Raw genomic sequence first — 23,862 nt, 5'->3', positions numbered from 1 at the left:
CCAAAGTCAATAAGAAAATAATGAGTAATATATGAGTGAGAGTTTAAATCATACCATTTACTTCAACTCCAATCCCCCATGTAAGAGACTTGATTGAAGTATTCAAGATTTAGATTAGATGTGAGTTTTTTCTCATTGAACCTTTGACCGAACCAACCCATGACATCAATAATTTCATAGGAACCAAACTCTCATTTTAATTTATTTTAGATGAGCATCTTTTTAAATTTAAATTTGTTTTGAGAGTATCTAAATAATTTTTAAAATAATATTTTATCAATTAATTTTTTAACCTTTCTAAGCTAAGGGTAAATATTTGATTTTTTATGATACTAATTATTTTTCTTTTTGAATTTTTAATTTGAACTCAACTTTTATTTTTATTACGTGTGTGAAAAGTGTTTAGTTTTCTTTAAAAATAAATTCTTTAAAAGATATATATTTTTTTAAATCTATATATTTTTAAGTGTACATTAAGAAGCTCCCATCAAGAAGTTACCCTTATTTTGTCAAAAGATTGATGGAAATATGAGTCAAGAAGTTAACTTCCTGGCAAAATCCTGAACACATTTTAAACTAATGATAGTGTATTTATTTCACAATTCAGTGGAGAATTAGGATGTTAAGTTTCAAACTAACCTTTAGGACATTAGATTTTCCTCTTCAATTTGTTATAAATTTGACATATTTTGTATAAATCTTATATTTAAAGCCATTTATAAGTTTCAAAATGACTTAAAATATAATATTTATTGAACATCATGAACGACAACACCAAATTCAACATGTTGGACTTCTAGGGTAGTAGCATGAGACACATGCCTCCGTAAAAACGATACTTTTGCATTAAATGAAGTGACACCAACGATACATGTTGAACACTCTACCATGTCTTAATCTTTCCCGACTGTTAAACATTTTATCTTTAATTAATCTAAATATATCATATCATAATTAAAAAAGACAAACATAAGAAACAAAATAGACAAAATCAAATAAACTAAGCATATTAAAAAGATTTGAAAGTTAACTTGTATAATCCGTCCTGAAGTTAACTTCAATACAAGACGAAAATAGAATAACACATCATTGATTGCATTTTGAGTGTTTCTAAAATTTAAGTTTTGAATTTTAAAAGTATTATTGATAGAGTGTAATGTCCCTCTTTAATTGTTCTAGCCTGCAAGATCCGGGCCGGTCCTGATTCTGACCCATAGATTTTAAAGCCCAAACCCGGTTAGATGAAAGACGACACTCACGGTAACCTGGCCCGTCTCAGTATGAGAAGTTAATCAGGGTTTCAATTTGGTTCAAAACACAGTCACCGTCCCCAACCACTTCACCACCATAACAAACCACCGCTAACCTCCGTTTTCATCACTCCCCGGAAATTCCCACCTTCATCTATTCAACCACTTAGGGTTATAGACATGGGTAAGAAAAACAAACCAAGGAACGAAAATGGCGACGGCACCTTAAAACAATCCCCCTTGACTCTCTTTGTTTCCAACTTACCCTACTCCTTTACAAACCCTCAGGTAATTTCGTTCATTCATTCAATTTTCATTCGCTATTGTTTTCTGTTATGCTAACTTGTTATTCAATTCAGCTTGAGGAAACTTTCAGTGAAGTTGGACCTGTTAGGCGATGCTTCATGGTAACACAAAAGGGTAATAACTAAGCTTTGATTAATTAAGAAAAATTTATTAGTAATAATGGTGTTTTTTCCTCTCTAATATCTATGCTTAATCATCCTCAGGCTCTACTCAACATCGTGGTTTTGGTTATGTCCAATTGTAAGTTCAGTTCAATTCCTATGTGCTTGTCTTACATTACCAGTTCACTGCACTCTTTCAATTTCAAACTTTTGTTTGTGTTGTCTTGTTATCCTTTCTTGTTAAATAGTAGTTATAGTGTTGATATAGCATAGCAGAATTTGAACTAATTTTCATTGTTTATTTAGTACAAAATACAAATTTAGTACAAAATGTTTTCAAATAGCAGCTATAGCGGCATTATAGCACTGTTTTATAGTGGACTCTTATTGAACAATTATTTTTTCGCAATATGTGATTGACAACATTGGAAAGAATGGTATTCAACTGAACATCATCTTTCTGACTAAAAATAGTTGGTTCTTTTTGGTAAGTGCAATCCGATTGTGCTGTCTGGGTGTTGAAAAATTGCAGTAAATCCCTCAAGATGGTACTGTTGGTTTGCATAGTGGGGAGATACACTTAAGTTAGATTTATCAGTTTTGTAGTGTTTGCTTATATAATGACAGGCTAGTTTTCGTTTGATGTTCGCTCTGCATGTGGTTGTGGTATTTCGTGGTAAACTAATCTGTAACGTAATATGTCTATTGAATCTTTCTTGTGTGTTTTCTTTCACATATATTAGAATTATAATCTTTAGTTTTCTGGGTTTGGTATTGATTGATGTCATCTTCAGTGCTGTTGAGGCAGACGCTAACAGTGCCATTGAGCTGAAGAACGGTTCATTGGTTGGTGGCCGAAAAATTGCAGTGAAGCACGCAATGCCCCGTCCTCCCCGTGAAAATAGAAGATTGAAACCAGATCAAGGTTGAATATTGCTACCCTTTTAATTCTGTATCAGATAGAGCATCCTGTGATGTTATGCATACTTTCTGAATGATGTACAAATGATTTGAACTTATTATTGATGTTCCCCTTGCCCCCTCCCCTTTTTCTTTTCTCATTCTTTCTTTTATGATGCAATAGAGGGCAAGGAGGATGATCTCATAGAGTCAAAAAATGACGATAAAGGCAGTGGATTACCCGTAGCAGAGAAGCCTGTTCCAGTTCCAAAGGAAGAAGGTTGTGACTGTGTTTACGTGCATTTGCTTAGCCTTACTAGTAGCCCGTTTATATATTCGTTGCTTTTTATTTATATTATATTTCATTTGTTTTAGAAGCGATAGTTTTGAATAAACAAAAAAACTCAAGGAAGCCTGTGGAAATAAAAAAAGCAGCTCTTTGTAATAATGTAGCAGATGAGGGGGGTGGCTCAGAAAAGCAGAGGTATTTACTCTACTCCCCTTTCTTAGTTGTACTCCCGTCATGAAAGAATATTTTTTTTAATGGTTGAGATCAAGAGATAATGATCTGGTTCGATCCATACATTTTGGATGTTTCTTTTCTCACTCATCAACACAAATATCATTTCTAAAATGCTGTACCTTCCTCTTTGCTTTTTCTTTTGGCAGGGTTGCTAGAACTGTTATATTTGGTGGTCTCATGAATTCTGCCATGACTGAAGATGTTCACCGTCAAGCCAAAGATATTGGCACTGTGTGCTCTATTAAGTCTCTCTCAAGGAATGATCTTCAGCAACATGGTAACTACTGATTTTATCTTTTCAACTTTCAGACAAGACATGTTTTATGTATATTTATTGGTGTGACATGTTGATGTTAATGTTATATATTATTAGAAAAGATATTATAAAATGTTCTTTTTACTTAATTAGTAATTATAATAGAATATGATGCATTTCTGTCGTTTTCAGTTAATATTTTCCCATTGTTTTGCACTTGGTGTTAAGCCATCTCATAGTTAATGTATGAAGCAGTTTCTAATATAGAATTGCTCCTATCATGTACTTTGAAGTTGTCAATCTTTTAAGGTGAGGATTGCCCCTACTTATAAAGACATGTTCATGTCATATATTGTCTGATGCAAGACTCTTAACACACCCTCACGCCCAGGACTTGACATCTTGAGCGTGGAAATAAATAGTGGGTGATCCAATAGCGGAAACCTGATAGCAGGTGGCCCAACGGATCTTAAACGAGACTCTGATACCATATTAGAGACATGTTTATGCCATATATTGTCCGACGTGGGACTCTTAACATATCCCATACAATTTTGTCAATTTTTGATAGCAGAAAGCAGCGGATTGTTAAAATTCCGCCATGCAATAGTGCTCTTTGAAAACATTTTACAGTAGCAGTTTGAAAATATTTTGTACTAAATACCATATTGCGAAACAATAGCAGTTTGTCCAAATTCCGCTACGCTATAGCGGTTTAGCGCTGCTATTACGGATATTTAACAACATTGACCTCATATGATCGCCATATTGAGTATGCCGTAAGGACATTGGAGTTTGTTCTTTCACCAAAACTTCTGAAGTGATGGTTTTTCACTTCAAATGTAGATCAGCAAGATTGAATCATGTATTGTGTTTAGAGTTATTGGGGCATGCACTGTTAGTGTAAGTTTATTTTACAGTGACAATTATTAAGAAATTGCCATTCGGCACCAAATACAAACAATTTCATAATATACTTAAAGTAGTAGGATGTTGTGGCAGAATAGTGGACTCTGAGGATGTCAGTGTAAAACAAATTTACACCGACACTGCAAGTCATTTAAACTCTTATGTTTCTTTTAGGATATTTACGGTCATTGTTAAAATTTTCTCAGGTCTTCTGCAAGATGGCTGTACTTTGGATGCTTCAGCTGTACTATATACTAGTGTAAAATCAGCTCGTGCTTCTGTTGCAACATTGCATAAAAAAGAGATAGGAGGCGGAACTGTTTGGGCACGCCAACTTGGTGGCGAGGTAACATGCTTGTCATAGATTTGTCACAGGATAATATCATCACGCACTGTATAGTATCTCTTATGTTTAGGGATAGTTGCTAGGCAATTAGGAGAGGCTTTACTGATTTATAAAAATATGAGTAAAATGATTTTTTTTTTGTAATTGATAAAAAATGTTTTAGCTTTGTCTTAACAAATAGCAAGTTGCATCATGGGAACTTGTGATATGTGATGCCTCTAAAGCATTGAAAAGGTTTTCTTTTCAGCGCAGCCCCAATTTCTCATGTTTTTTTAACTAAAATTTCTCATATGTTTAGAGAAAGGTATTCTTTAAATTGTTTTGATTAATCTCCTTTTAGCTGATTCTGATATGTGACAGCTCTTTAAAGTAGAAATGGTGTTAATCTTCCTGCCCAACATTTCTATTATCAACTATGTTCTTCCTATATTTTGAATTTCTTAAACCAGTTTCTTACAATGACTTCATTGTGCTCATGCTTTATTGCCTTCTTTTTTGTATTGATGTATAATTTGGTCTTAGGTTAAGTGAATTTTCCTTGTTTAATGCGGGTCATAGGTAAAGTTAACTTAATGCATGAAATTTTTTAACATTTTTTTTTGTATGCGGGTCAGGGATCCAAGACTCAAAAATGGAAGCTCATTGTTAGAAACCTTCCTTTCAAGGTTTGATCTTTCAAGTTACTGAACATTAAATATTATTTTTTTGGAGACCTTGTTTGCTAACTACTTGACTAAAAATGGATACAGGCCAAAGAAAATGAAATAAGTGACGTGTTTTCATCTGCGGGGCCTGTATGGGAGGTATTCATTCCACAGAAGTCCGACACAGGGTATGTATTCCTTTTCTTTACCTGGTATAAATTGTTTCCATATAGTACTATGTGTTTTCTTAAGTTGGTTTCCCCTCTTATTTCCCGTGTGCAGTCTTTCAAAGGGTTTCGCGTTTGTAAAATTCACCTGCAAGCAAGATGCTGAAAATGTATGAACTGTTTAGAAGGTTTGACTTTACATGCTGATTTGTATTCTAAAATCACCTGTAAATAAATTTCCTGTTATTGTATCAGGCCATTCGAAAGCTCAATGGATCGAAGTTTGGGAGTCGTCTCATAGCTGTTGATTGGGCTGTTCCAAAAAAGATATTTAGTAGTGATACCAATGATGCTCCTGCTTCAGAGGAAGGTATGTTGTTTCTTAAGTGAAAATGATACTGCCATCGGCCATTCTTATCTGTATATGACACCCGATTTTGGAAAGTTATGTATATTTGGATGTTTTTACTCTAGATTCATTTGAATAAAAAATTGACTTGATCAAAGAAAATCATACAGCATAAAAGTCCAGTGCTTGTACCCCAGTTCTATACTATATTTAGCATGAGTTATTTTGGCATTAAAAGCAACTTTAAAATTAAAGCTAAAAATAAGAACTTTAGAAATAATGCTAAAGTTGTTTAGAAGCAGTATTCAACCAATCAAAAACACAATAATGAGGCAAATCGGTTCAAATACAATTATACAACAACATATAATATGTTACATATTACAAGCTACTGTAACAAAATTATAAAAAAGGTGCAATACACCATAAAGAAGGCGTCCCTTCACATCAGAATGGTGACCTAACTAAATGTTGGAGTGGACAAAAAGTACTTTTTTAAATGAGGGATCCGATAAGTGTCTCTGGTGTCTGAAACGTGGACTTCCCTAAAACCAGTGGTGTCCATGCTTCATGGCTATAGAATGTTTTAGGAAAGCAGCTAGGCTGCATGACTGAGATGGGCCTAAGACACTTGCAATCTCAACTATGCAGTCCGGTATGCGCATACAGCAGTAAGAGAAACATTACAATAATAGGAAAATGTATTTTTCTAATAGGGGGTAATTGTTCAATTCTTTTTAGAATACATATCAGCAGTAAATACACATGTTCCTGGGTTTCTTAATTATTATTTTTCATTTGAAATTCATTATCTGAAATATGTAGCCAACTCTAGAACAATATATGCTCAAACTATTTAAATAAGACATTCTTTAACTTTGTTTCAAACTATTTAAATAAAACATCATTTATGATTTCTTCAGGACAACAAAAGGCGACAGATGAAGATGGTAGTACTACTACAGATGATGATGTTGAGGATACCGTCAAACAATCTGATGAAGGAGATGATAGTGATGTTGATGGTGTAGTGGAGGAAGATGTTCCTTCTGAAGATGATTTTGACAAGGAAGCAGACATTGCAAGAAAGGTTCTTAACAATTTGATTACATCCTCCTCTGCCAGAGATGCATCTGTAAATCCAGATTCTATGTGTTCCGAAGAAAATAAGGAGCCAAAATCTGAGGAAACTGTTAAGGATGCCGATAGTAAAGTGCCTAAAGAGTCTGACAAAGTTTTAGCTACTTCTAAGCCCGAGACTTCCAGCAGGTTATCTAATCCTAAGGAAACAGAAGATGATTTGCAAAGAACAATTTTTATAAATAATCTTCCCTTTGAATGTGATACCGAAGAAGTGAAGCAACGATTTTCTGCATTTGGAGTAGTAGAATATTTTGCTCCTGTTCTCCACCCATTGACCAAGTATGTGCAAGAATACTTTTTGAGTGTCTGTTTCACTTATTATTATTATTATTATTATTATTATTATTATTATTATTATTATTATTATTATTATTATTATTATTATTCACCCTCCTCTGTTACTCAATGTAGGCGTCCACGAGGGACTGGTTTTCTCAAATTTAAAACCGTTGAAGCAGCTAATGCTGCAATTTCAACTGCCAATGCTGCTTCTGGGATGGGTATTTTAGTGAAGGGTAGACCATTAAAAGTCTTGAAAGCTCTGGACAAGAAAACAGCTCATGACAAGGAACAGGAGAAAGAAAAAAACGAGGTTCATGACCACCGCAATCTTTACTTGGCAAAGGTTTGTCTTCTCCTCTGTACTTCTTGTGTAGCAGGCTGTGGTAGCTAATATGCAATAGGAGAGTAACATTTGTATTCTTTTAATATTGTAATAGGAGGGACTTATTCTTGAGGGGACTCCAGCTGCTGAAGGAGTTTCAGCCAGTGATATGGCAAAACGCAAAGAGTGAGTATTTTATGGTTTTGAGTGCAAAAGCCATTTATAATTTTAACTCACAAAGTGTCTTATTGGTTTTAATTATATTTGGCTATGGCTTATGTATGCTGCATTTGAGGGACAATTGAACGGCCTATTTAATCATTGTGGTTTTCTTTCTATTTTGCTCAATATTGGAATTATCCACTTTTGGTCCTAGCACGCAAGAGGAAAATAAACGGACTATTTTTTATCTCCTACTCTGAATTTCCTTATTATTTTATGTTGTATTGTTCTTCCATATTTGGGTGGCACATATATTGTTATTTTTCTGCTTATAGTACAATTCCTGTTATTTTACTGATCTTGCATTATTATTTTATTATAAATTCGTAGATTAGAAAGGAAAAAGAAGACGAAGCTTCAATCTCCAAATTTTCATGTTTCAAAAACTAGACTTGTTATCTACAACTTACCCAAGTCAAAGACTGAAAAACAACTAAAGAAGCTTTGCATTGATGCAGTCATCTCTAGAGCTACCAAGCAAAAACCTGTGATTCGGCAGGTTGGTTAAATAGGCTGTGACTTGAAGTTGTCAATTATTGTTTTTGTATAGCTTTAGGAACCATTTTTAAATGTTGAAAATGTACTTTGCAGATTAAGCTTTTGAAAGATGGAAGGAAAGGAAAGGCTACTCAAGAACAGTATTCCCGTGGAGTCGCCTTTCTTGAATTTTCAGAACACCAGCACGCCCTTGTTGCATTGAGAGTTCTTAACAATAATCCTGGTAATAATTACATCCATTTCTTAATAAGGAAATACTAGCTTTTTAAATTGGTTCTTTAAAAAAAAAAGAATCAATCATAAAATGTGTATCCAGAAAGAAGTGTTCAAAAAAGTGTATGTGACATTTCTCTTTTTATCAATGAGATGTTCCAACCAAGTCACATCTCACAAGTTGGTACGTGCGGTGCGCCGTGTTTTTTTGAGTGTAGTCTAATGCTGTCTTTGGTTGACCACAGAAACTTTTGGTCCTGAACATCGGCCGATTGTGGAGTTTGCTCTTGATAATGTTCAGACATTGAAACTTCGGAAGGAAAAGCTACAATATCAGCAGCAGGCTCCTTATGATGACAACAACAGAAATGAAAATGATAAACCCGACAACGCAGGAGGAGGTTATGCACATGGAAAGGACAGAAAACGAAAATCTCAAGAGCATGAGAAACCCGCAAATGAGAGTGAAGGAGACGCTAAAGTAAATGGAAAATCTCCTCAAGGAGGTAAATTCAAAAGACAGAAAGACAACCCCAAGAGTACAAATACCGAGGAGTTATCATCCAGAGGAAGTCCAAAAGATTCTTCGATCAGGAAGTTAACGAATAACCATGATGGCCGGAATCATGGTAAAAATAGTGCCATTGACAGTAGTATTGGAAAAAAGTCAGGAAAGAAAGATGATGCTGTATATGGAAAAAGGAAGATGCAAAACCAAGAACAGGCCGGGGAACAGGTTTCTAGGAAAAGGACAAGGAAGAATAAAGATTCAGTAGGAAAGGACACCGTAGATAGGCTTGACATGCTTATAGAACAGTATAGATCCAAGTTCTCAAACAAGGGTTCCGAAGGAAATGACGGTGAGAAAAAACAATCTAAACAGCTTAGGAAATGGTTCCAAACATAACTTTATTACGAAATGAATTTTGACACTTGGTTCTTATTTACCCTACATCTTTTGAGCCTCATAAGTTATTTCCAGTTTTTTCGTGTATTTTATAATTTAATAGGATTTAACCTTTTTGTAATAGGGTTATGTCTTGGTGATTTGAGCGGATGCTATTGTAACGTGTACCAAATATTATAATCATTTGTTTTGAATCATATTGATTGAGTTGAACTTCGATTAAAAAATACTAATCACTTTTATTTTTTATATGGGTGTTTTGAATCACTGTTTTTGGCTGTGAGACTTTTCACAGTTTTGTCCATTAAAAAAGACGACTTAACCTTGAGCTAAGGTGAATCTGAGTTGTATATAAATTATTTTTATCTTCAATTTTCAAATAATATTGGACTATTTTGGTAAGTCCGAAATAATTGTCTCATAATTGTCTCCAATTAAAGCTAAGAATTCCATCTCCTAGGGAACTAGAGTGTTCGGTGAAATAATGGAATGAGATTTTGGATCATTGAAGCAAGTTTTCGATGCGGCGTAGATGTGGTTGATCTAAAGATTAGCATTTAGATGCCTAAGTCACTGAGATAATGAGAAATAATGAGAGAGTGGTAATAGATTTGAATAGTTAAAACAATGCACTTTATCCTTATACTTGAGAGCTATTGAAATTGCTTGCGTGTGATGCAACATGTTGCGTGGACAACTGTTATGTCAGATCCGACAATGATTGATGTGATGGAGAGTGGGAGAGCGGAATTACCCGTATTCCCTTTACTTGAGGTTCTCTCGTGGACCTTTTCTACGGGTCTTGTGAACGACCCATTATAGTTTACAAACTTCCTGTTATTTCTTGCAAAATAACAAACACAAATTTTCTTTGAGAGGTAACATGCTTTTATTTGAATGAAGTACCTCAATTCACTAGAAGTATTTGAGTTCTTCAAAATCCTTCATTTCAAATTACGCTGTTAATTTTTTTAAGCGGTTGCTCCAATCAAATCATCTCATGTAATAATAATATCGCCAACATAAGAAGTACATTTCACTTTCCTCCTTGTGTATGCTTAAAAAATAAAGTGTGATATCTTTAGCTTTGCTTATAGCCAAAATAAATTTCAAACCATGTCCTAGGAGACAACTTTAGTCCATATAAGGACTTCTTCAATCGACACACTTTGTTGGCTCCATCCGTGTTACTAAAATCGATTGTGATCTTTATATACACTTTTTCTCTAAGTTTTCATGCATGAATGCATTTTAACATCAAATTGTTGTGATTACCATCCAAAATAAGTAGTAATAATATTCGAACAATATTCATTTTTGCTATAAGTAAAAATGTCTCCTTGTAATCAATGTCATATGCCTGAGTATAACATTTTTCCACTAGTCTTACCTTATAATGATCAAGGTGCCATCTGATTTATGATCTACATAAAAGATACATTTGCATCTAACTAACTTCTTGCCTCTGAAAAATTTCTCAAATATCGTTTTCCTCAAGAGTTTCCATTTCCTCATTCATAGATTGAGCCCACTTTTTCTATTTCAGTGATTCTTCAATAGATACTTCTGGGATTCTAACATAATCAATGGCTCCAATACAACTTTGATATTGCATGGAAAATATTTAGATGAGACATATTGAAAAATATGATATCTATACTTGGAGGGACAATTTTTTTTCCTTAGAGAAATGGATAAATCATTCAAATCAATATCATAAGTATCAGTAATTTTAGAATGACCAGTCTAAGAATTATTTTTCAGTACTTACCTTTGGTTTAGACAATTGAATTTGTTTGGGGAAGATTGAAATTAATTTTTCTCTACTATAATTGATTTCGAAGGTGATGATTCTTGCAAAATAAAAGACAATGAAAGATCGGAAATAAGACTACATGTAAATTCAAGACTATGACTATTAGTAGGTTCATATACAATAGACGATATCTAAGACTCAAAAGTAGACTCAGGTGTTTTATGGAAGTTATGATTGAAGATCATAAAGTCAAACTCAAAGTGAGAGTCATTCCCGCCCCCATGAGATAGAGAACAGTGATTAAATACATATATATATATATATATATATATATATATATATATATATATATATATATATATATATATATATATATATATATATATATATATATATATATATATATATATATATATATTTATTTTTATTTATAAAAGTGACATCTTTAGAAACAAGGTACTTATGATTTGGTGGATGCACATATTTTTATATTTTTTATTAGGTTGATAATCCACAATGTCAAAGACACATCTAAGGGTACACAAATCTAACTTAATTCGGTGTTGCTTATTGACATGGACAAAAACTACATAATCAAATACTCGAGATTCGAGATCCTACAATATAGAAGCAGAAGAAAAAAGTGAATAAGACAAACATTACCTATAATACGAGATGACACACATTTAATTAGATAAAGAACAATCAAACTACTTCACCCGAATATGATTTTGAAAGAGACATTTGGAAGAAAAGAGTTCAAGCGACTTAAAGTAAGTGAAACAATTTTCTTTCTGCAACCCAAATTTCTTGTGGGGGTGTCGATACTTGTGAATTCATGGATGATGTATGTTTACAGATAAAACTGTAAAAACCATGTTTGACAAATTCTTTACCATTGTCATAATGTTTTCTTTTAATATCTTTTCCAAACTGTGTTTGTATGATACAATAAAATTGAATAAACAATTGTGATACTTCTGAAATATTATTCATCAAGAAAATCTAAGTTATTCGAGAACAACCATCAATAAAATAAATAAACCATCCCACATCAAAAATGTTAGAAAAAGGGATAACCCTCAAAATCATAATGAATAAGATCAAATAATTCAATATTTTTAGTAAGACTCGAAGAAAAAAACAGTTCAATTATGTTTAGAAAACTGAAAAAATATCAAATTAAAAGATTCAATAGATCATTTAAAAAAAGAGATGAAAATTATACACTTCATTGGTAAAAAATGATGATAACCTAGACGTTTGTGCTAAAGTCATATTTGAGAGGAAAAAGATAACTTTATCTAAGATTAAAGTGTAAAAGATATTAACTTCTGATTAGTTTATGCATCAGACAAATAATATATAGTCCTCCATGTTACTTAGGAAATCAATTCATTCCCCATTGCAAGATCATGAAAATTACAATGAGAATATAAAAATATAACTGTATAATTATTATCCTCTATAAGCTTACAAATAAAGATAAAGTTATTTCATAGACCAGGAATGTGAAACACATCTTTCAATTAAAAAATTTGAAGATCAATGTCTTCACAACCATTAATCCGAATATGAGAATTATTTGCAATAACAATTACATAATATTGAAAAGAGAAATACTCTTCAAAAATGTTTGAGAATCAAATGTCATGTGATGCATGACACCAAAATCAAGGATTCAAACACTTTTGGAGTCAATATCAACAAAATTAAATGCATAAATCACAATAGATCTATTTTAAAACATGTTGATTGATTCTTGCAAAAACTTTTTCTCAAGAGATCAAGAAAAAAAAACCATCAAATAGTAGCAAAGAGACACGCAAATCCCTTTATCATTTTTTCTTTCATTTTTTTTAAAAAAAATTTATTTTTTTGGATGAAAGTATCGAACGCGAACAATGTCGATGCAATAAATAGTACTTTTGTGATGAACAATGCCGATACGCGAGCAATGTCACAAATGAACAATAACAAAGCGTGAAAAGTGTTGCTGGTGAAGAATATTGGCGCACAAAAAATGTAAGGGAATTTCAAAAGGGCCACACTTAAGAAGATAATGAAACAAATCACAATGATAACAATTAGGATTTAAGCTGAAACAAGACCCCAAAATTGAGAATTAATAGTATAATATATTTTAATTAAACTTGTACTTTACAATGATAAACCGATTTATATGAAAATGAATCTAAATTAATGACCTTACACATCCTAATAAAATAAATACTTAATTACAATTTTGATTCCCTATTTTACATCACCTAATTCACAAAACTATTTCTCTATTTTAAATTTAAATAATTTTAGTATTTTTTTAATTTAAATTTAAACAATTTTAGTTTTTCTCTCATACTTTTGTCCTTAAAATTAACTATATTTTCATTTTTTAAATGATAGATTATTTATAAAATATGACAAATCATCGTAATATAAATTTATTATTGAACTTTATAGATAAAATATAAGGTAAGAAAATGAAAATCTCATCGATTTAAAAAAAACGTAAGAAAGTAATTAAAACTGTTTGAATTTAAAATGTGGATTCAAAACTGTTTAAATTTAAAATTGAAGAACCAATTTCATGAACCAGACAAAATCGAGAGACTAAAAATGTAATTTAATCTAAAATAAAATGATTATATATATTATTACTATTTACAACATCTCCAAATATAAATATAAAGACTTTGCCACAACACTACTATTAAAATCTGAACATTTGTAACTCAAAATATATTTGAATGTTTATTATTCTTATAGTCGGTTCATGATTAAATAAGTCTAAAGTTTCTTTTAGCCAAATTTTTTTGGATTGTAAAAGTTACTTTTAAGTTAAAGATGAAAATAAGAGCTTTATAAATAAAATTAAAGTTGCTTAGTTAATAGTTATATTTTTTCAACTTTAAAAATAATTTTTGATATATATATATATATTATAAAAAATTAAATAAATATTTTTTATAAATATTTAAAAATATGTGCGGGAGTGAATAAATTACTAATTAAAAAAATTTATATTATGATTTTTTTTTTCAAAATAAATAATTTTAAGAAACTAAACTGATAATTTTATAATTTTTAATACACAAGAATAATGATGATGATGTTGAATATATATATATTTTTAAAATTGGATAAAATAAATAATACGAGAAGAATTATAAAAATATATGTTGATGTAAATGATTGAAAAATAATTTATAATAATTGTATAGTTGGAATTTATGATATATGTAATTATGTATAAAGAATAGTTTTAATAAAATTTCTTCAAATATTTTAGTAGAATAAATTATATTTTTATTTTTAATAGAAAATCATTTTTTTTATAAGCTGTTTTTTTTCGATTGACCTTACTTTTCTTTTAAGTAGAAGATAAGTTAAAAAAACCGAACCAAATAGTATTTAAATTCAATTAATTTGTTTTACGAATTTAATTTTGATTTAAATTAAACTCATTTAGTTTACAAATCAAATTTCGAGGCAACACTTCCAACGCGCGTGTCTTCCAAACATAACGGCATTGGTGGTAGCAATGTTGTTCGTTCTTCTTACCAAATTCCATAGCTACTTTCCCAAATTTCCCCTTTCATTCTTCCTCTTCAATTTCAATTTCAATTTCAATTTCAATTTTTCTCATGCACACCTCTTCAATTCTCTTCAAGGTTAACATTCACTTTCATTATTATCAAAATCCCCATTTTAATTTTTTCTACTTTAATTCTCAATATTAACATGCTTTCTTCTTTTCAACTTCATTCATTTCTAGTTAAATTACTTTTTTTTCCTTAGCTTATTCATTCACCGTGATTTTCTTTTTGATTATGTTATCGATAAGTAGCTGGAAATGGTTAGGGTTTCTGTGTTTTCTTGTTTGATCATTGTTGATGTTACATTTATAACCTCCTTTTAGATAAACAACTTACTTGAGCACTTTTATCATAAGCACTTATAATTGATATCTGATAAGTACTTATCTATAAGCTCAACTCAACCCAAACAAACCCTTACTAAATAGGTGAATCTTGTAGTCAATGTAGTTGGTGAATTTTAAGCCATTTGATGAAGATGACTCACATCGTGACTTGCATCGTTTCAGTTTTAATAAACTTTTGAAATTGGCGATTCACGTTGAATTTATGTCAAAATTCAAGTAGGATCACAAGTCATCTAATATAATTTTGTGTTTTAGGTGGCGTAATATTGAGTCAAGCCTAGGAGACACTCTAATGGCTCACTGTTCTATAAAGGATACCGGTATAACGGTATCCCATTTGAGTTGGTGGTATGTCGTTTCATCTTACGAAGAACTCAGAACAGGGAAACAGAAGGTGAAAACCTCGGCCGAGACTTTCAGTTGTCCGTATTGCCCTGAGAGGAAACAGGATTATAAGTACAATGAACTTCTTAATCATGCCACTGGGATTGGTAGGAGTAGTTCCGATAAGAGAAGTGATAAAGAGAAAGGTTGTCATTTGGCTTTGGTAAAATATCTGGAACAAGATCTTATGAGTAAGGACGGTGCATCGAAATCTGTAGATCAAGGTGATCTGTTTGTTACTCTGTCGATTGTTTTTAGTTGTCGTTTTAAGGTTATTTACATTGCACATACTGATAAAACTAAATAATATTTGTTTCTCAGGGTCGAACACAATAAGTCCAGGACAAACTGTAATGTCTCACTGTTCTATCAAGGATACCGATATAAGTTGGTGGTATGTAGATACAGCTTATGAAGAGCTAATAAATGGAACTCAGAATGTGAAAACCTCCGACGGTACTTTCATTTGTCCGTACTGCCCTCAAAGAAAACAGGATTATGCATATAGGGAACTCCTAGAACATGCTTTTATGGTCGGACGGAGTAGTTCTGAAAAGAGAAGTGCCAGAGAGAGGGCTAATCATCTCGCTTTGTTGAAGTACTTGGAAAAGGATATTGTGAGCATGCCTGGACCGTCAAAACCCGTCGATAAAACTAGTTTTTGTCTTTCAGATACAAAATTGATAAGCCAAGGACAAACTGTCGCGCCTCAATGCTCTAACAAGGTTACTGATTCGAGTGAATCTCAAATAAGTCGGTTGTATGTAGATAAATTTTATAAAGAACTTAAGAAGGGAAGTCTCAAAGTGAGAATCTCAAAAGAGACTTTCACTTGTCCATACTGCCCGAAAATGAAAAGACCGGATTATGTGTACAGGGAACTCCTTGAACATGCTTCTGGGGTCGGTCAGAGTAGTTCGCAAAAGAGAAGTGTCAAAGAGAAGGCAACTCATCTGGCATTAATGACATATTTGAAAAATGATATAATTGTGAATGCGACTGCTCCATCAAGACCTATGAATCAAGGTGATTCTTCTGTTAAGGAAGCAATTATTCATAACTTACATTTCAAGTTTTTCTAGTTACATAATATATTGAAATTTACAATTCAGTTCACAATGATATTTAGTGGAAGTAACATGTAAATGGACACTTTCAGGAACTGTAGTACCAAGCCGGGAAGCACAAACCGTAGTATCAAGTCGGGAAGAAAATGTGACACATCTCTGCTCCGACAAAGATTCTGACAAAAGTGCATCTCAGATTAATGTGTGGCAAATAAAAAAAGCATATGAACAACTAAAAAAGGGGAGCCAAAATGTGAAAACCTCAAATTCAACTTTCATTTGCCCCTACTGTCCTAATAGAAAGAGAAAACGGGATTACGTGTACAGGGAAATCATTGAACATGCTTCCGGGGTGGGTTGGAGTATCTCGCAGAGTAGAAGTAGCATTGAAAAGGCGAATCATCTGGCTTTGGTCAAATACTTGAAAAAAGATCTTATAGATGTCGGTGGATCTTTAAAACGTACGGATGAAGGTAATTCGAATCTCACTCTTAATACAACATTTATGACAAATTTTATGTTTTAACTTTTTTTTCCCCAGTAACTTGGGGCCATTCACTAACTCCTTGTTTTGTCTTTCAGGTACCACAACATCAAACCGAGGAGAAACTGTAACAGGTCACACTTCTGAGAATGATACTAATAAAAGGGCATCTCAAATAAATGTGTTGTTTGTAAATAAATCCTATGAAGAACTCAAAAGGGGAAGATACAGGGTGAAAACATCAAAAGAAACTTTCTCATGTCCGTATTGCCCCAAGAGAAAATGCGATTATAGGTACAATGAACTCCTTAATCATGCTTTAGGGGTCGGTCAGAGCGACTCACAAAAGAGAAGTGTATTGGAAAAGGCCAATCATCTAGCTTTAGTGAAATATTTGGAAAAGGATCTTATGATTATGAATGTGGAACATCCAATAAAACCTGTAAATTTGGAAAAGAATCCTGTGAATGTAGGACAACATCCAACGAAACCAGCAAATGGAGGCATTCTTGTCGATTCCGAAAAGCAGTTTGTGTGGCCGTGGACTGGGATCGTGGTTAACATTCCCACGAAAATGACAGAAGACGGGCAATGTTTTGGTGAAAGTGGTTCCAAGCTAAGGGATGAATACCGAGTCAGGGGCTTTAATCCACGTAGAGTCCGCCCACTCTGGAATTCCTGGGGTCACACTGGAGCTGCAGTTGTGGAATTCAATAAAAGTTGGCTAGGGTTATATAACGCATTGGCATTTGAAAGAGCGTATGAATTAGATCATCATGGGAAAAAGGATTGGCTTTCTTATACCGAACAAAAATCTGGTCTTTATGCGTGGATTGCCCGAGCTGATGACTATCAAATGAACAATACAATCGGGGAACAGCTACAGAAGATGGATGTTAAAACAATATCTGAAATCATGGAACATGATGCTAGAATGTTCAATAAACTTGTGTCCAGTATGACTAACATTCTTCAGGTAAAGAAAAACAAGATAAAAGAAATGGAAGTAGTATGCGATGAAATTACACTTCGCATGGACGTTGTAATGGGGGAAATAGATAGACTCTCTCAATCTCATTGTCAAGGTATCTTTTATTATCGAACCTACACTAATTTTTCTCTAATTCGGATCATTATTGTTTTTAAATAACATTGAATTACTCAAATGACATTGTTCTATGTTGTCATATGCTTTGCTTGTATTAAGAGATGAAGAAAATACAGTCAAGTGCAACTCAACACTTTCAGAGTATTTTGAATGGTCATGAACGACTTAAGTTGCAACTGGAATCTCAGAAAAGAGAACTTGAGTTGCGAAGAATTGAACTGGAAAAACGCGAGGCAAATAATGAAAATGAAAGAAAAAAGTTGGAAGATGAGATTAATGAGGTGTAGTACTTTTCTATTTTTTTGTTTAATCTCTTTTATCATTCTATGAATGAAATTAAAGTCAAATGAATATCAAACTAATATCATCAACAGTAATAAGTATGTGGCTAAGAATCTTGTTGAATGTTTTGTTTAGCTCCGTGCTTATTTTTGTTGCTTTTTTAGACTTCAACGAAAAATCGCTTTCTTCAAATGGCGTCTTTGGAGCAACAGAAAGCTGGTGAAAATGTTTTGAAACTGGCCGCAGATCAAAAGGTTTGCGTAACTTGTTTTATGCTTTGTGCTCAACCGAAACTACCTTTTAGGCCTGGTTCGTTTTTTACCTGTCCTAGTCAGTATTAGAGTAACATGCTGTTAATTTAACGGTGCTTACCTATCAATTTATCCAGCGGCAAAAAGAACAGCTCCATGCGAAAATCATCCAGCTTGAAAAACAACTAAATGTGAAACAAAAACTGGAATTGGAGATTCAGCAACTAAAAGGAAAATTAAATGTCATGAAGCACATGGAAAATGATGGAGACTTTGATGTTCTGGATATGATGGATGCTTTACACATAGATTTAAGAGAAAAGGAACAGTCTCTTCGAGATATGGACGCATTGAACCAAACACTGATCGTTAAAGAGCGTAAGAGCAACGACGAACTGCAGGAAGCTCGAAAGGAATTGATTACTGTAATTTTTCTCTGTATCTTTATCTTTTGTTCTTGTGCGTGGATTTTACGCTTTGAAATTTTCTCTCATTTTTTAAACTCTCTTGGAATTTCATCTATTGCAGACCATTAAAGAGATACCGAGTCGTGCCAATATCGGTGTCAAGAGAATGGGGGAGCTTGATTATAGACCATTTCTAGAAGCTATGAAGAGAAAATTTAACGCGGATGATGCAGAAGATAGAGCTTCGGAACTGTGTTCGTTATGGGAAGAGTATCTGAAGGACCCTGACTGGCATCCATTTAAAATTGCTCTAATTCAAGGGAAACACGAGGTGTGCCTTTCTCGAGCTTATTGATCGATCTCCTGGAATTTGCGTACATGATATCACTTTTAAGTTTAAGTCTTTTAATTTTAGGAAACTATAGATGAAGAAGATGAAAAGCTGAAAGAACTTAAGAATGAGATGGGGGGAGAAGTCTACGGATCGGTGGTGGCAGCATTGAAAGAGATAAATGAATATAATCCAAGTGGACGATATGTAACGTCGGAGTTATGGAATTATGCAGAGGGAAAGAGAGCAACTTTGCAAGAAGGAGTACAAGTTTTATTGAAGCAATGGAAATTAAATAGACAAAAATTGGGAATGCTATGAAGCCAGGTATGTTTCTAATGGAATATGATACTGCATTTTACATTTGAATTGTATAGCTAGAAAAAGATTTTACTAACATGCATATTGTTATTGATAAAGACTAAGCACATATGCTGCATTCTTTCTCAAAACAGCTTGATTAAACACTTATAGCATAAGCTCTTAATCATATAAGTGCTTATGTTCAAATTATGTCAGATTATGTTGTTGAAAAACGTTAGCGTTGCATGCAGGGATTAGCGCGTTGTTTTCTTGAAGGGAATTATGCGGGCGGTTGAACATATTTAGGAAGTACATGATACATTTGGCTTCACTTGATACTTCATGCTTCTGTGGAGATTTTTCTATCATCACTGCTTTCATAACCACAGACTTTGTGCTTATACTTATGTATTTAGGACAATGTAACGTATGTTGTATTATATTTAATAAAATACAAGAACCAAAAGTATATTTAAACCCATCTTTTACACTGATTTAACTTTGTTTTCTTGTCAATTCATTGTCATGCGTGCTTTAGTTTTCTTATGTTAATTCATTTTTATGTTTGGCAGTGGAGTTGTTTCTTATATAAGCAAACCATTTAAGGAAACATTTATGGAATGAAAAGTAAGTTTCTACCTTGTTTAGCATGGTGTATACATGAAGCATTTCATTTATGAGTTTAGATATGCGATATAATTTAGAAGCAGTTTTTATAGTTAAAAATAGCAAAAAGTGGTTGTTGAGATAAACATATCAGCATTAAGTACTTGGTTATGATAGAGCCTGTTAAAATTCAAAAACATTGAGTTGGCGATCAATGTTCTTTTTAACTACACGATTTAATGATTATGTTGAAATAGTGAGACTTTGTTGCTATATTTTGGTTTTTGATGTAAGAATAAAACTCTATCTGTGATGTTTTGTCATATTTGTTTTTCTTTTGTTTACACTTTATTTGTTGAGAAATATTTCTATAGTTTGAATCTAAAGAGTAAATGTAGACGCGGGGGATTATGAGTTAATTTCCATTAATTAATTAATCTCCATTAATTAATTAATCATATGCTAGCAAACATCCTAAAAACACATGTTAATAAATAAAAAAAATGTCTTAGAAGAGGTGTACACAATTCTTTAAAGTTAAAAAAAAATCTTCTATTAAAAATTATAATATACTTAATTTCATAACATGAATTTGTTAGTTAGTCGGATATTAATGAGCATGATTGTTAAATTTTACGGTTTGGATAAATTTTGAGATAAATTAGTTAAAAAATTGAATCTGAATAAAATTCGAATTACCAAGTAATAAATTATTTAAAGTCTGACAAAATTATATACAATTTTATTCGATCTGAATTGACCAAGTTTTATCCAATTAAAAAAAATTAATTATTGTTCTTTATATAATTTTTAAAAAGTATTTTTTATAATTGTGAGATAGTTTATATAGTCTATGCATGCTACTTTATTATACTAATTTAATACATTTTTATTTTATAATTAAATTAAAATTAAAATTTTTAATATACAGAAAATGTTGATCAGGTAAACAATTGAATGTAAACAGTTTGTTTAGGTTCAATATCTTTTTATAATTTTTATATACTAATATTAAATTATTGATATATTTACAATAGTCTGTATTTATAAATGTCATTTATATACTAATTCATTATTTAAAAATAAATAAATCATACAAATTAAATTAATAAATTAAAATTTCAAATCAAATTTATCTACACAAAATTATTTAACTCAAAATTTCGAGTTTGCCAACCTTGCTTACAATATACCCGTAAAAAAAACCTTGCTCCAATATTAATATAAAACATAGTATTTGTTAGGCTGACTAGAAAATGTTTAAAAGAAGCTTGACTTTATCAAAAGTATGAAGGGAATTTGTGAAAGACATCACGCAAGGTATACTTTGATACCGATCTAAAAAGAGACAAAAACAGTTAATTCGTTGATTATCTTAACACCTTTTTTATAATCTTTCGCGTTTTTCCACTTTAGCTTTTCGGCGTTTGCAAAATTGCTTTTAAAAACATGCATGCCGCCTCGAAAACACTTTTATCAAATTTCAACAACTAGAATAGAAAGAACAGATCACGATTCAATTAATCACTTCCTAATAACAACTTAACCAAAACCAAATTCACATAGAACCCTATCACAATAAAAGTAACTCATAAAGCTAAAAAAAGAAGATAAAGACAAACACACTTGATTTTATCACATAGTATAAAACGTAGTATAATAACTTGTAAAATATATAAAAACATAGCTGCGGGCTAGTGAATTTGAACTTTGAAGCCACCTCAGCTCCTTACAAATTTCACATAGTCTAAAAACTATAAAGAAAAATTCTATAAAACTTATAAAACCCATATACCAAACACACCTTAAAAAAGTTTCACTAGTCACTATCATAATCCTCCTTTTTCCTCCCTATTTTCTCTACCTTGTTTCCCTCATATCCACATTCCAAGTAAAATTCAAATTACAACTTATAAAAAAAAGCACTTTTTCAGTTTTCTTCACCTGCCTTAAAAATTCTTGCCACTGAAAGTTTGACCAAACTGCCAATTAGAAGGAACAACATTCCAAGAAGTGGAAGTGCGTTTGTCACTGGCTGTCACCTTAAAAGATAGTGTCTGACCAACCAAAACAGCATTTGATTGCCAATTTTGCCCCCAGTTACGACTCATACTCAACCAACCAGTTTTCGAACCTTTCACACTCGTCTTCACGATATCCCCTGCACCCGCAACGTTGGTGATTAAAACCAAATTAAAGTAACGAAATCCGTTGATCGTGAATCTTATCCCTCCTTGCTTCCTGCAAGATACCCTGCACATCGAAACACACGATTAATTCAAATCATGTGTTTGTATAACTATCAACTAAACTATTTTAACACGATAATATATTTATATAATCTACTTTATTCAATGAATCTGAAAAAACATAACGGTGGTTACCGGCGGTAAGAGACGGGAACAATGCCGGCGCGATACTGGGCGATTTTGAGAAACATAGGCATAGCGAGGTCGAAGTGTGGACGTGGAGGATTACACCAACCACCATTATCACTTGGTAATGCGTAATTTGGTGGACAAAAATTTGTTGCAGTTACTAATATTGAAGGATTGCCAGCGTGGCACCAGCTAGGATCATTCGCACACTTTATTTCAAAACACGCGCCGCAGCTTAAGCCGTTGTTGAATAGTGCGGTGCTCAATGCCGCCGTGTTCACGCCGTAGCCTTGACTGTATAAATTCCCGTAACCACACGCGCCTCCTGAAAAAAGTAACATTAAAAAACATTATTAATATTATTTGGGATGTGATCGGTGGTTTGGTGGTTGTTTTGTTCAGAATTACTGACCCATTGTTCCGGAGGCGTCGTTGCCGCCGTAGAAGGTGGCGTGGGCGGTTTGCCATGCTCCTCCGGGATAGACGCCGGGGAGTGTGGCTTGGGTTGAAGTGAGAAGAAGGGATAAGAGGGTGACAATGGCGATGATGTTGAGCTTAGTCATTGCTCTGTTTCTACGTGTGAAAAAGGAGGATGGTGTTTGTTTTTTTTGAAGAGGGAAATGGAAGAGTGTTGCTATTTATAGAGAAAAAGTGAAGAGTTATGAAAAGGACTATAATTAAAGACAAAGTGGGACATATTATTTATCAATATAAAGATTTATTTATATATAAGATTGGAATGGATCATTTACTTCACAATAAAATAACCCTCCTTCTTTGTACTACCAATAAAAGTTAATAGTAATTCTTAATATATTTATTACTATTATTATCAATATATTTTTTATTTAATTCAAAACAAAGTTATTGAAAACTGAATTTGTTCAATACCAATAAAGATAATTTAATAAAATTTATTTGTATTGTATTTTAAAGTTTAAAAAATTAATTGTTTTTAATTAATTTTTTGAAAAAATGTGAATTACTTTTTTCTTCTTCTTATTTATAAGTAATAGGAGGGAATGCAGTTTTTTTAAATAAAAATTATGATAATTTATTTAAGGGTTCCAAATTTAATTCCCAGCGTATATGAATTAATTGTTGGGGCCATGATATTATATTGATATGATAAATTTATAATAAATGAAGATTTAGTATTTTGTCATGAACATTATTTGTGCAAAACTAATTTAAAATTGAGAGTGAAGATATACTTTTAGGCAT

General features: G+C 32.3%; 3 protein-coding genes across 4 annotated transcripts; 2 read left to right on the top strand and 1 right to left on the bottom strand.

Annotated features, from left to right (window-relative positions):
* Nucleotides 1-1,184: 1,184 nt before the first annotated feature.
* LOC127118283 (uncharacterized) lies at nt 1,185-9,535 on the top strand. The gene is made up of 18 exons (XM_051048451.1): nt 1,185-1,538; nt 1,610-1,670; nt 1,760-1,796; nt 2,452-2,582; nt 2,742-2,837; nt 2,933-3,041; nt 3,227-3,357; nt 4,452-4,591; nt 5,206-5,256; nt 5,341-5,423; nt 5,518-5,572; nt 5,658-5,772; nt 6,675-7,173; nt 7,306-7,519; nt 7,614-7,684; nt 8,051-8,219; nt 8,312-8,441; nt 8,677-9,535. The coding sequence occupies exons 1-18, from the start codon at nt 1,431-1,433 to the stop codon at nt 9,336-9,338; spliced, it is 2,862 nt and encodes a 953-aa protein (XP_050904408.1). The 5' UTR covers nt 1,185-1,430; the 3' UTR covers nt 9,339-9,535.
* Nucleotides 9,536-14,581: 5,046 nt separating this feature from the next.
* LOC127118282 (protein INVOLVED IN DE NOVO 2) lies at nt 14,582-20,170 on the top strand. 2 transcript variants are annotated; one of them, XR_007802171.1, is made up of 11 exons: nt 14,582-14,765; nt 15,293-15,645; nt 15,743-16,447; nt 16,581-16,961; nt 17,071-18,057; nt 18,180-18,361; nt 18,527-18,616; nt 18,751-19,038; nt 19,142-19,351; nt 19,446-19,678; nt 19,906-20,170. XR_007802171.1 is itself a non-coding variant. In XM_051048450.1 (11 exons), exons 2-10 carry the CDS (start codon nt 15,330-15,332, stop codon nt 19,670-19,672), a joined length of 3,396 nt encoding a protein of 1,131 aa, XP_050904407.1. In that variant the 5' UTR covers nt 14,583-14,765; nt 15,293-15,329; the 3' UTR covers nt 19,673-19,678; nt 19,906-20,170. The 2 variants fall into 2 exon arrangements, 1 of the variants encoding a protein (XP_050904407.1); XM_051048450.1 differs by having other exon boundaries at nt 14,583-14,765; nt 19,436-19,678.
* Nucleotides 20,171-21,871: 1,701 nt separating this feature from the next.
* Nucleotides 21,872-23,264, bottom strand: LOC127118281 (expansin-A4). Its single transcript, XM_051048449.1, has 3 exons — nt 23,051-23,264; nt 22,645-22,963; nt 21,872-22,513 (listed from the first exon to the last, which is right to left on the bottom strand). The coding sequence occupies exons 1-3, from the start codon at nt 23,199-23,201 to the stop codon at nt 22,210-22,212; spliced, it is 774 nt and encodes a 257-aa protein (XP_050904406.1). The 5' UTR covers nt 23,202-23,264; the 3' UTR covers nt 21,872-22,209.
* Between the last annotated feature and the right edge of the window lie 598 nt (nt 23,265-23,862).

The sequence above is a fragment of the Lathyrus oleraceus genome, chromosome 2 (genome assembly GCF_024323335.1).
Source record: "Lathyrus oleraceus cultivar Zhongwan6 chromosome 2, CAAS_Psat_ZW6_1.0, whole genome shotgun sequence".
NCBI classification, from domain to species: Eukaryota; Viridiplantae; Streptophyta; class Magnoliopsida; order Fabales; family Fabaceae; genus Lathyrus; species Lathyrus oleraceus.
This window is presented reverse-complemented; position numbering and strand designations above follow the sequence as displayed.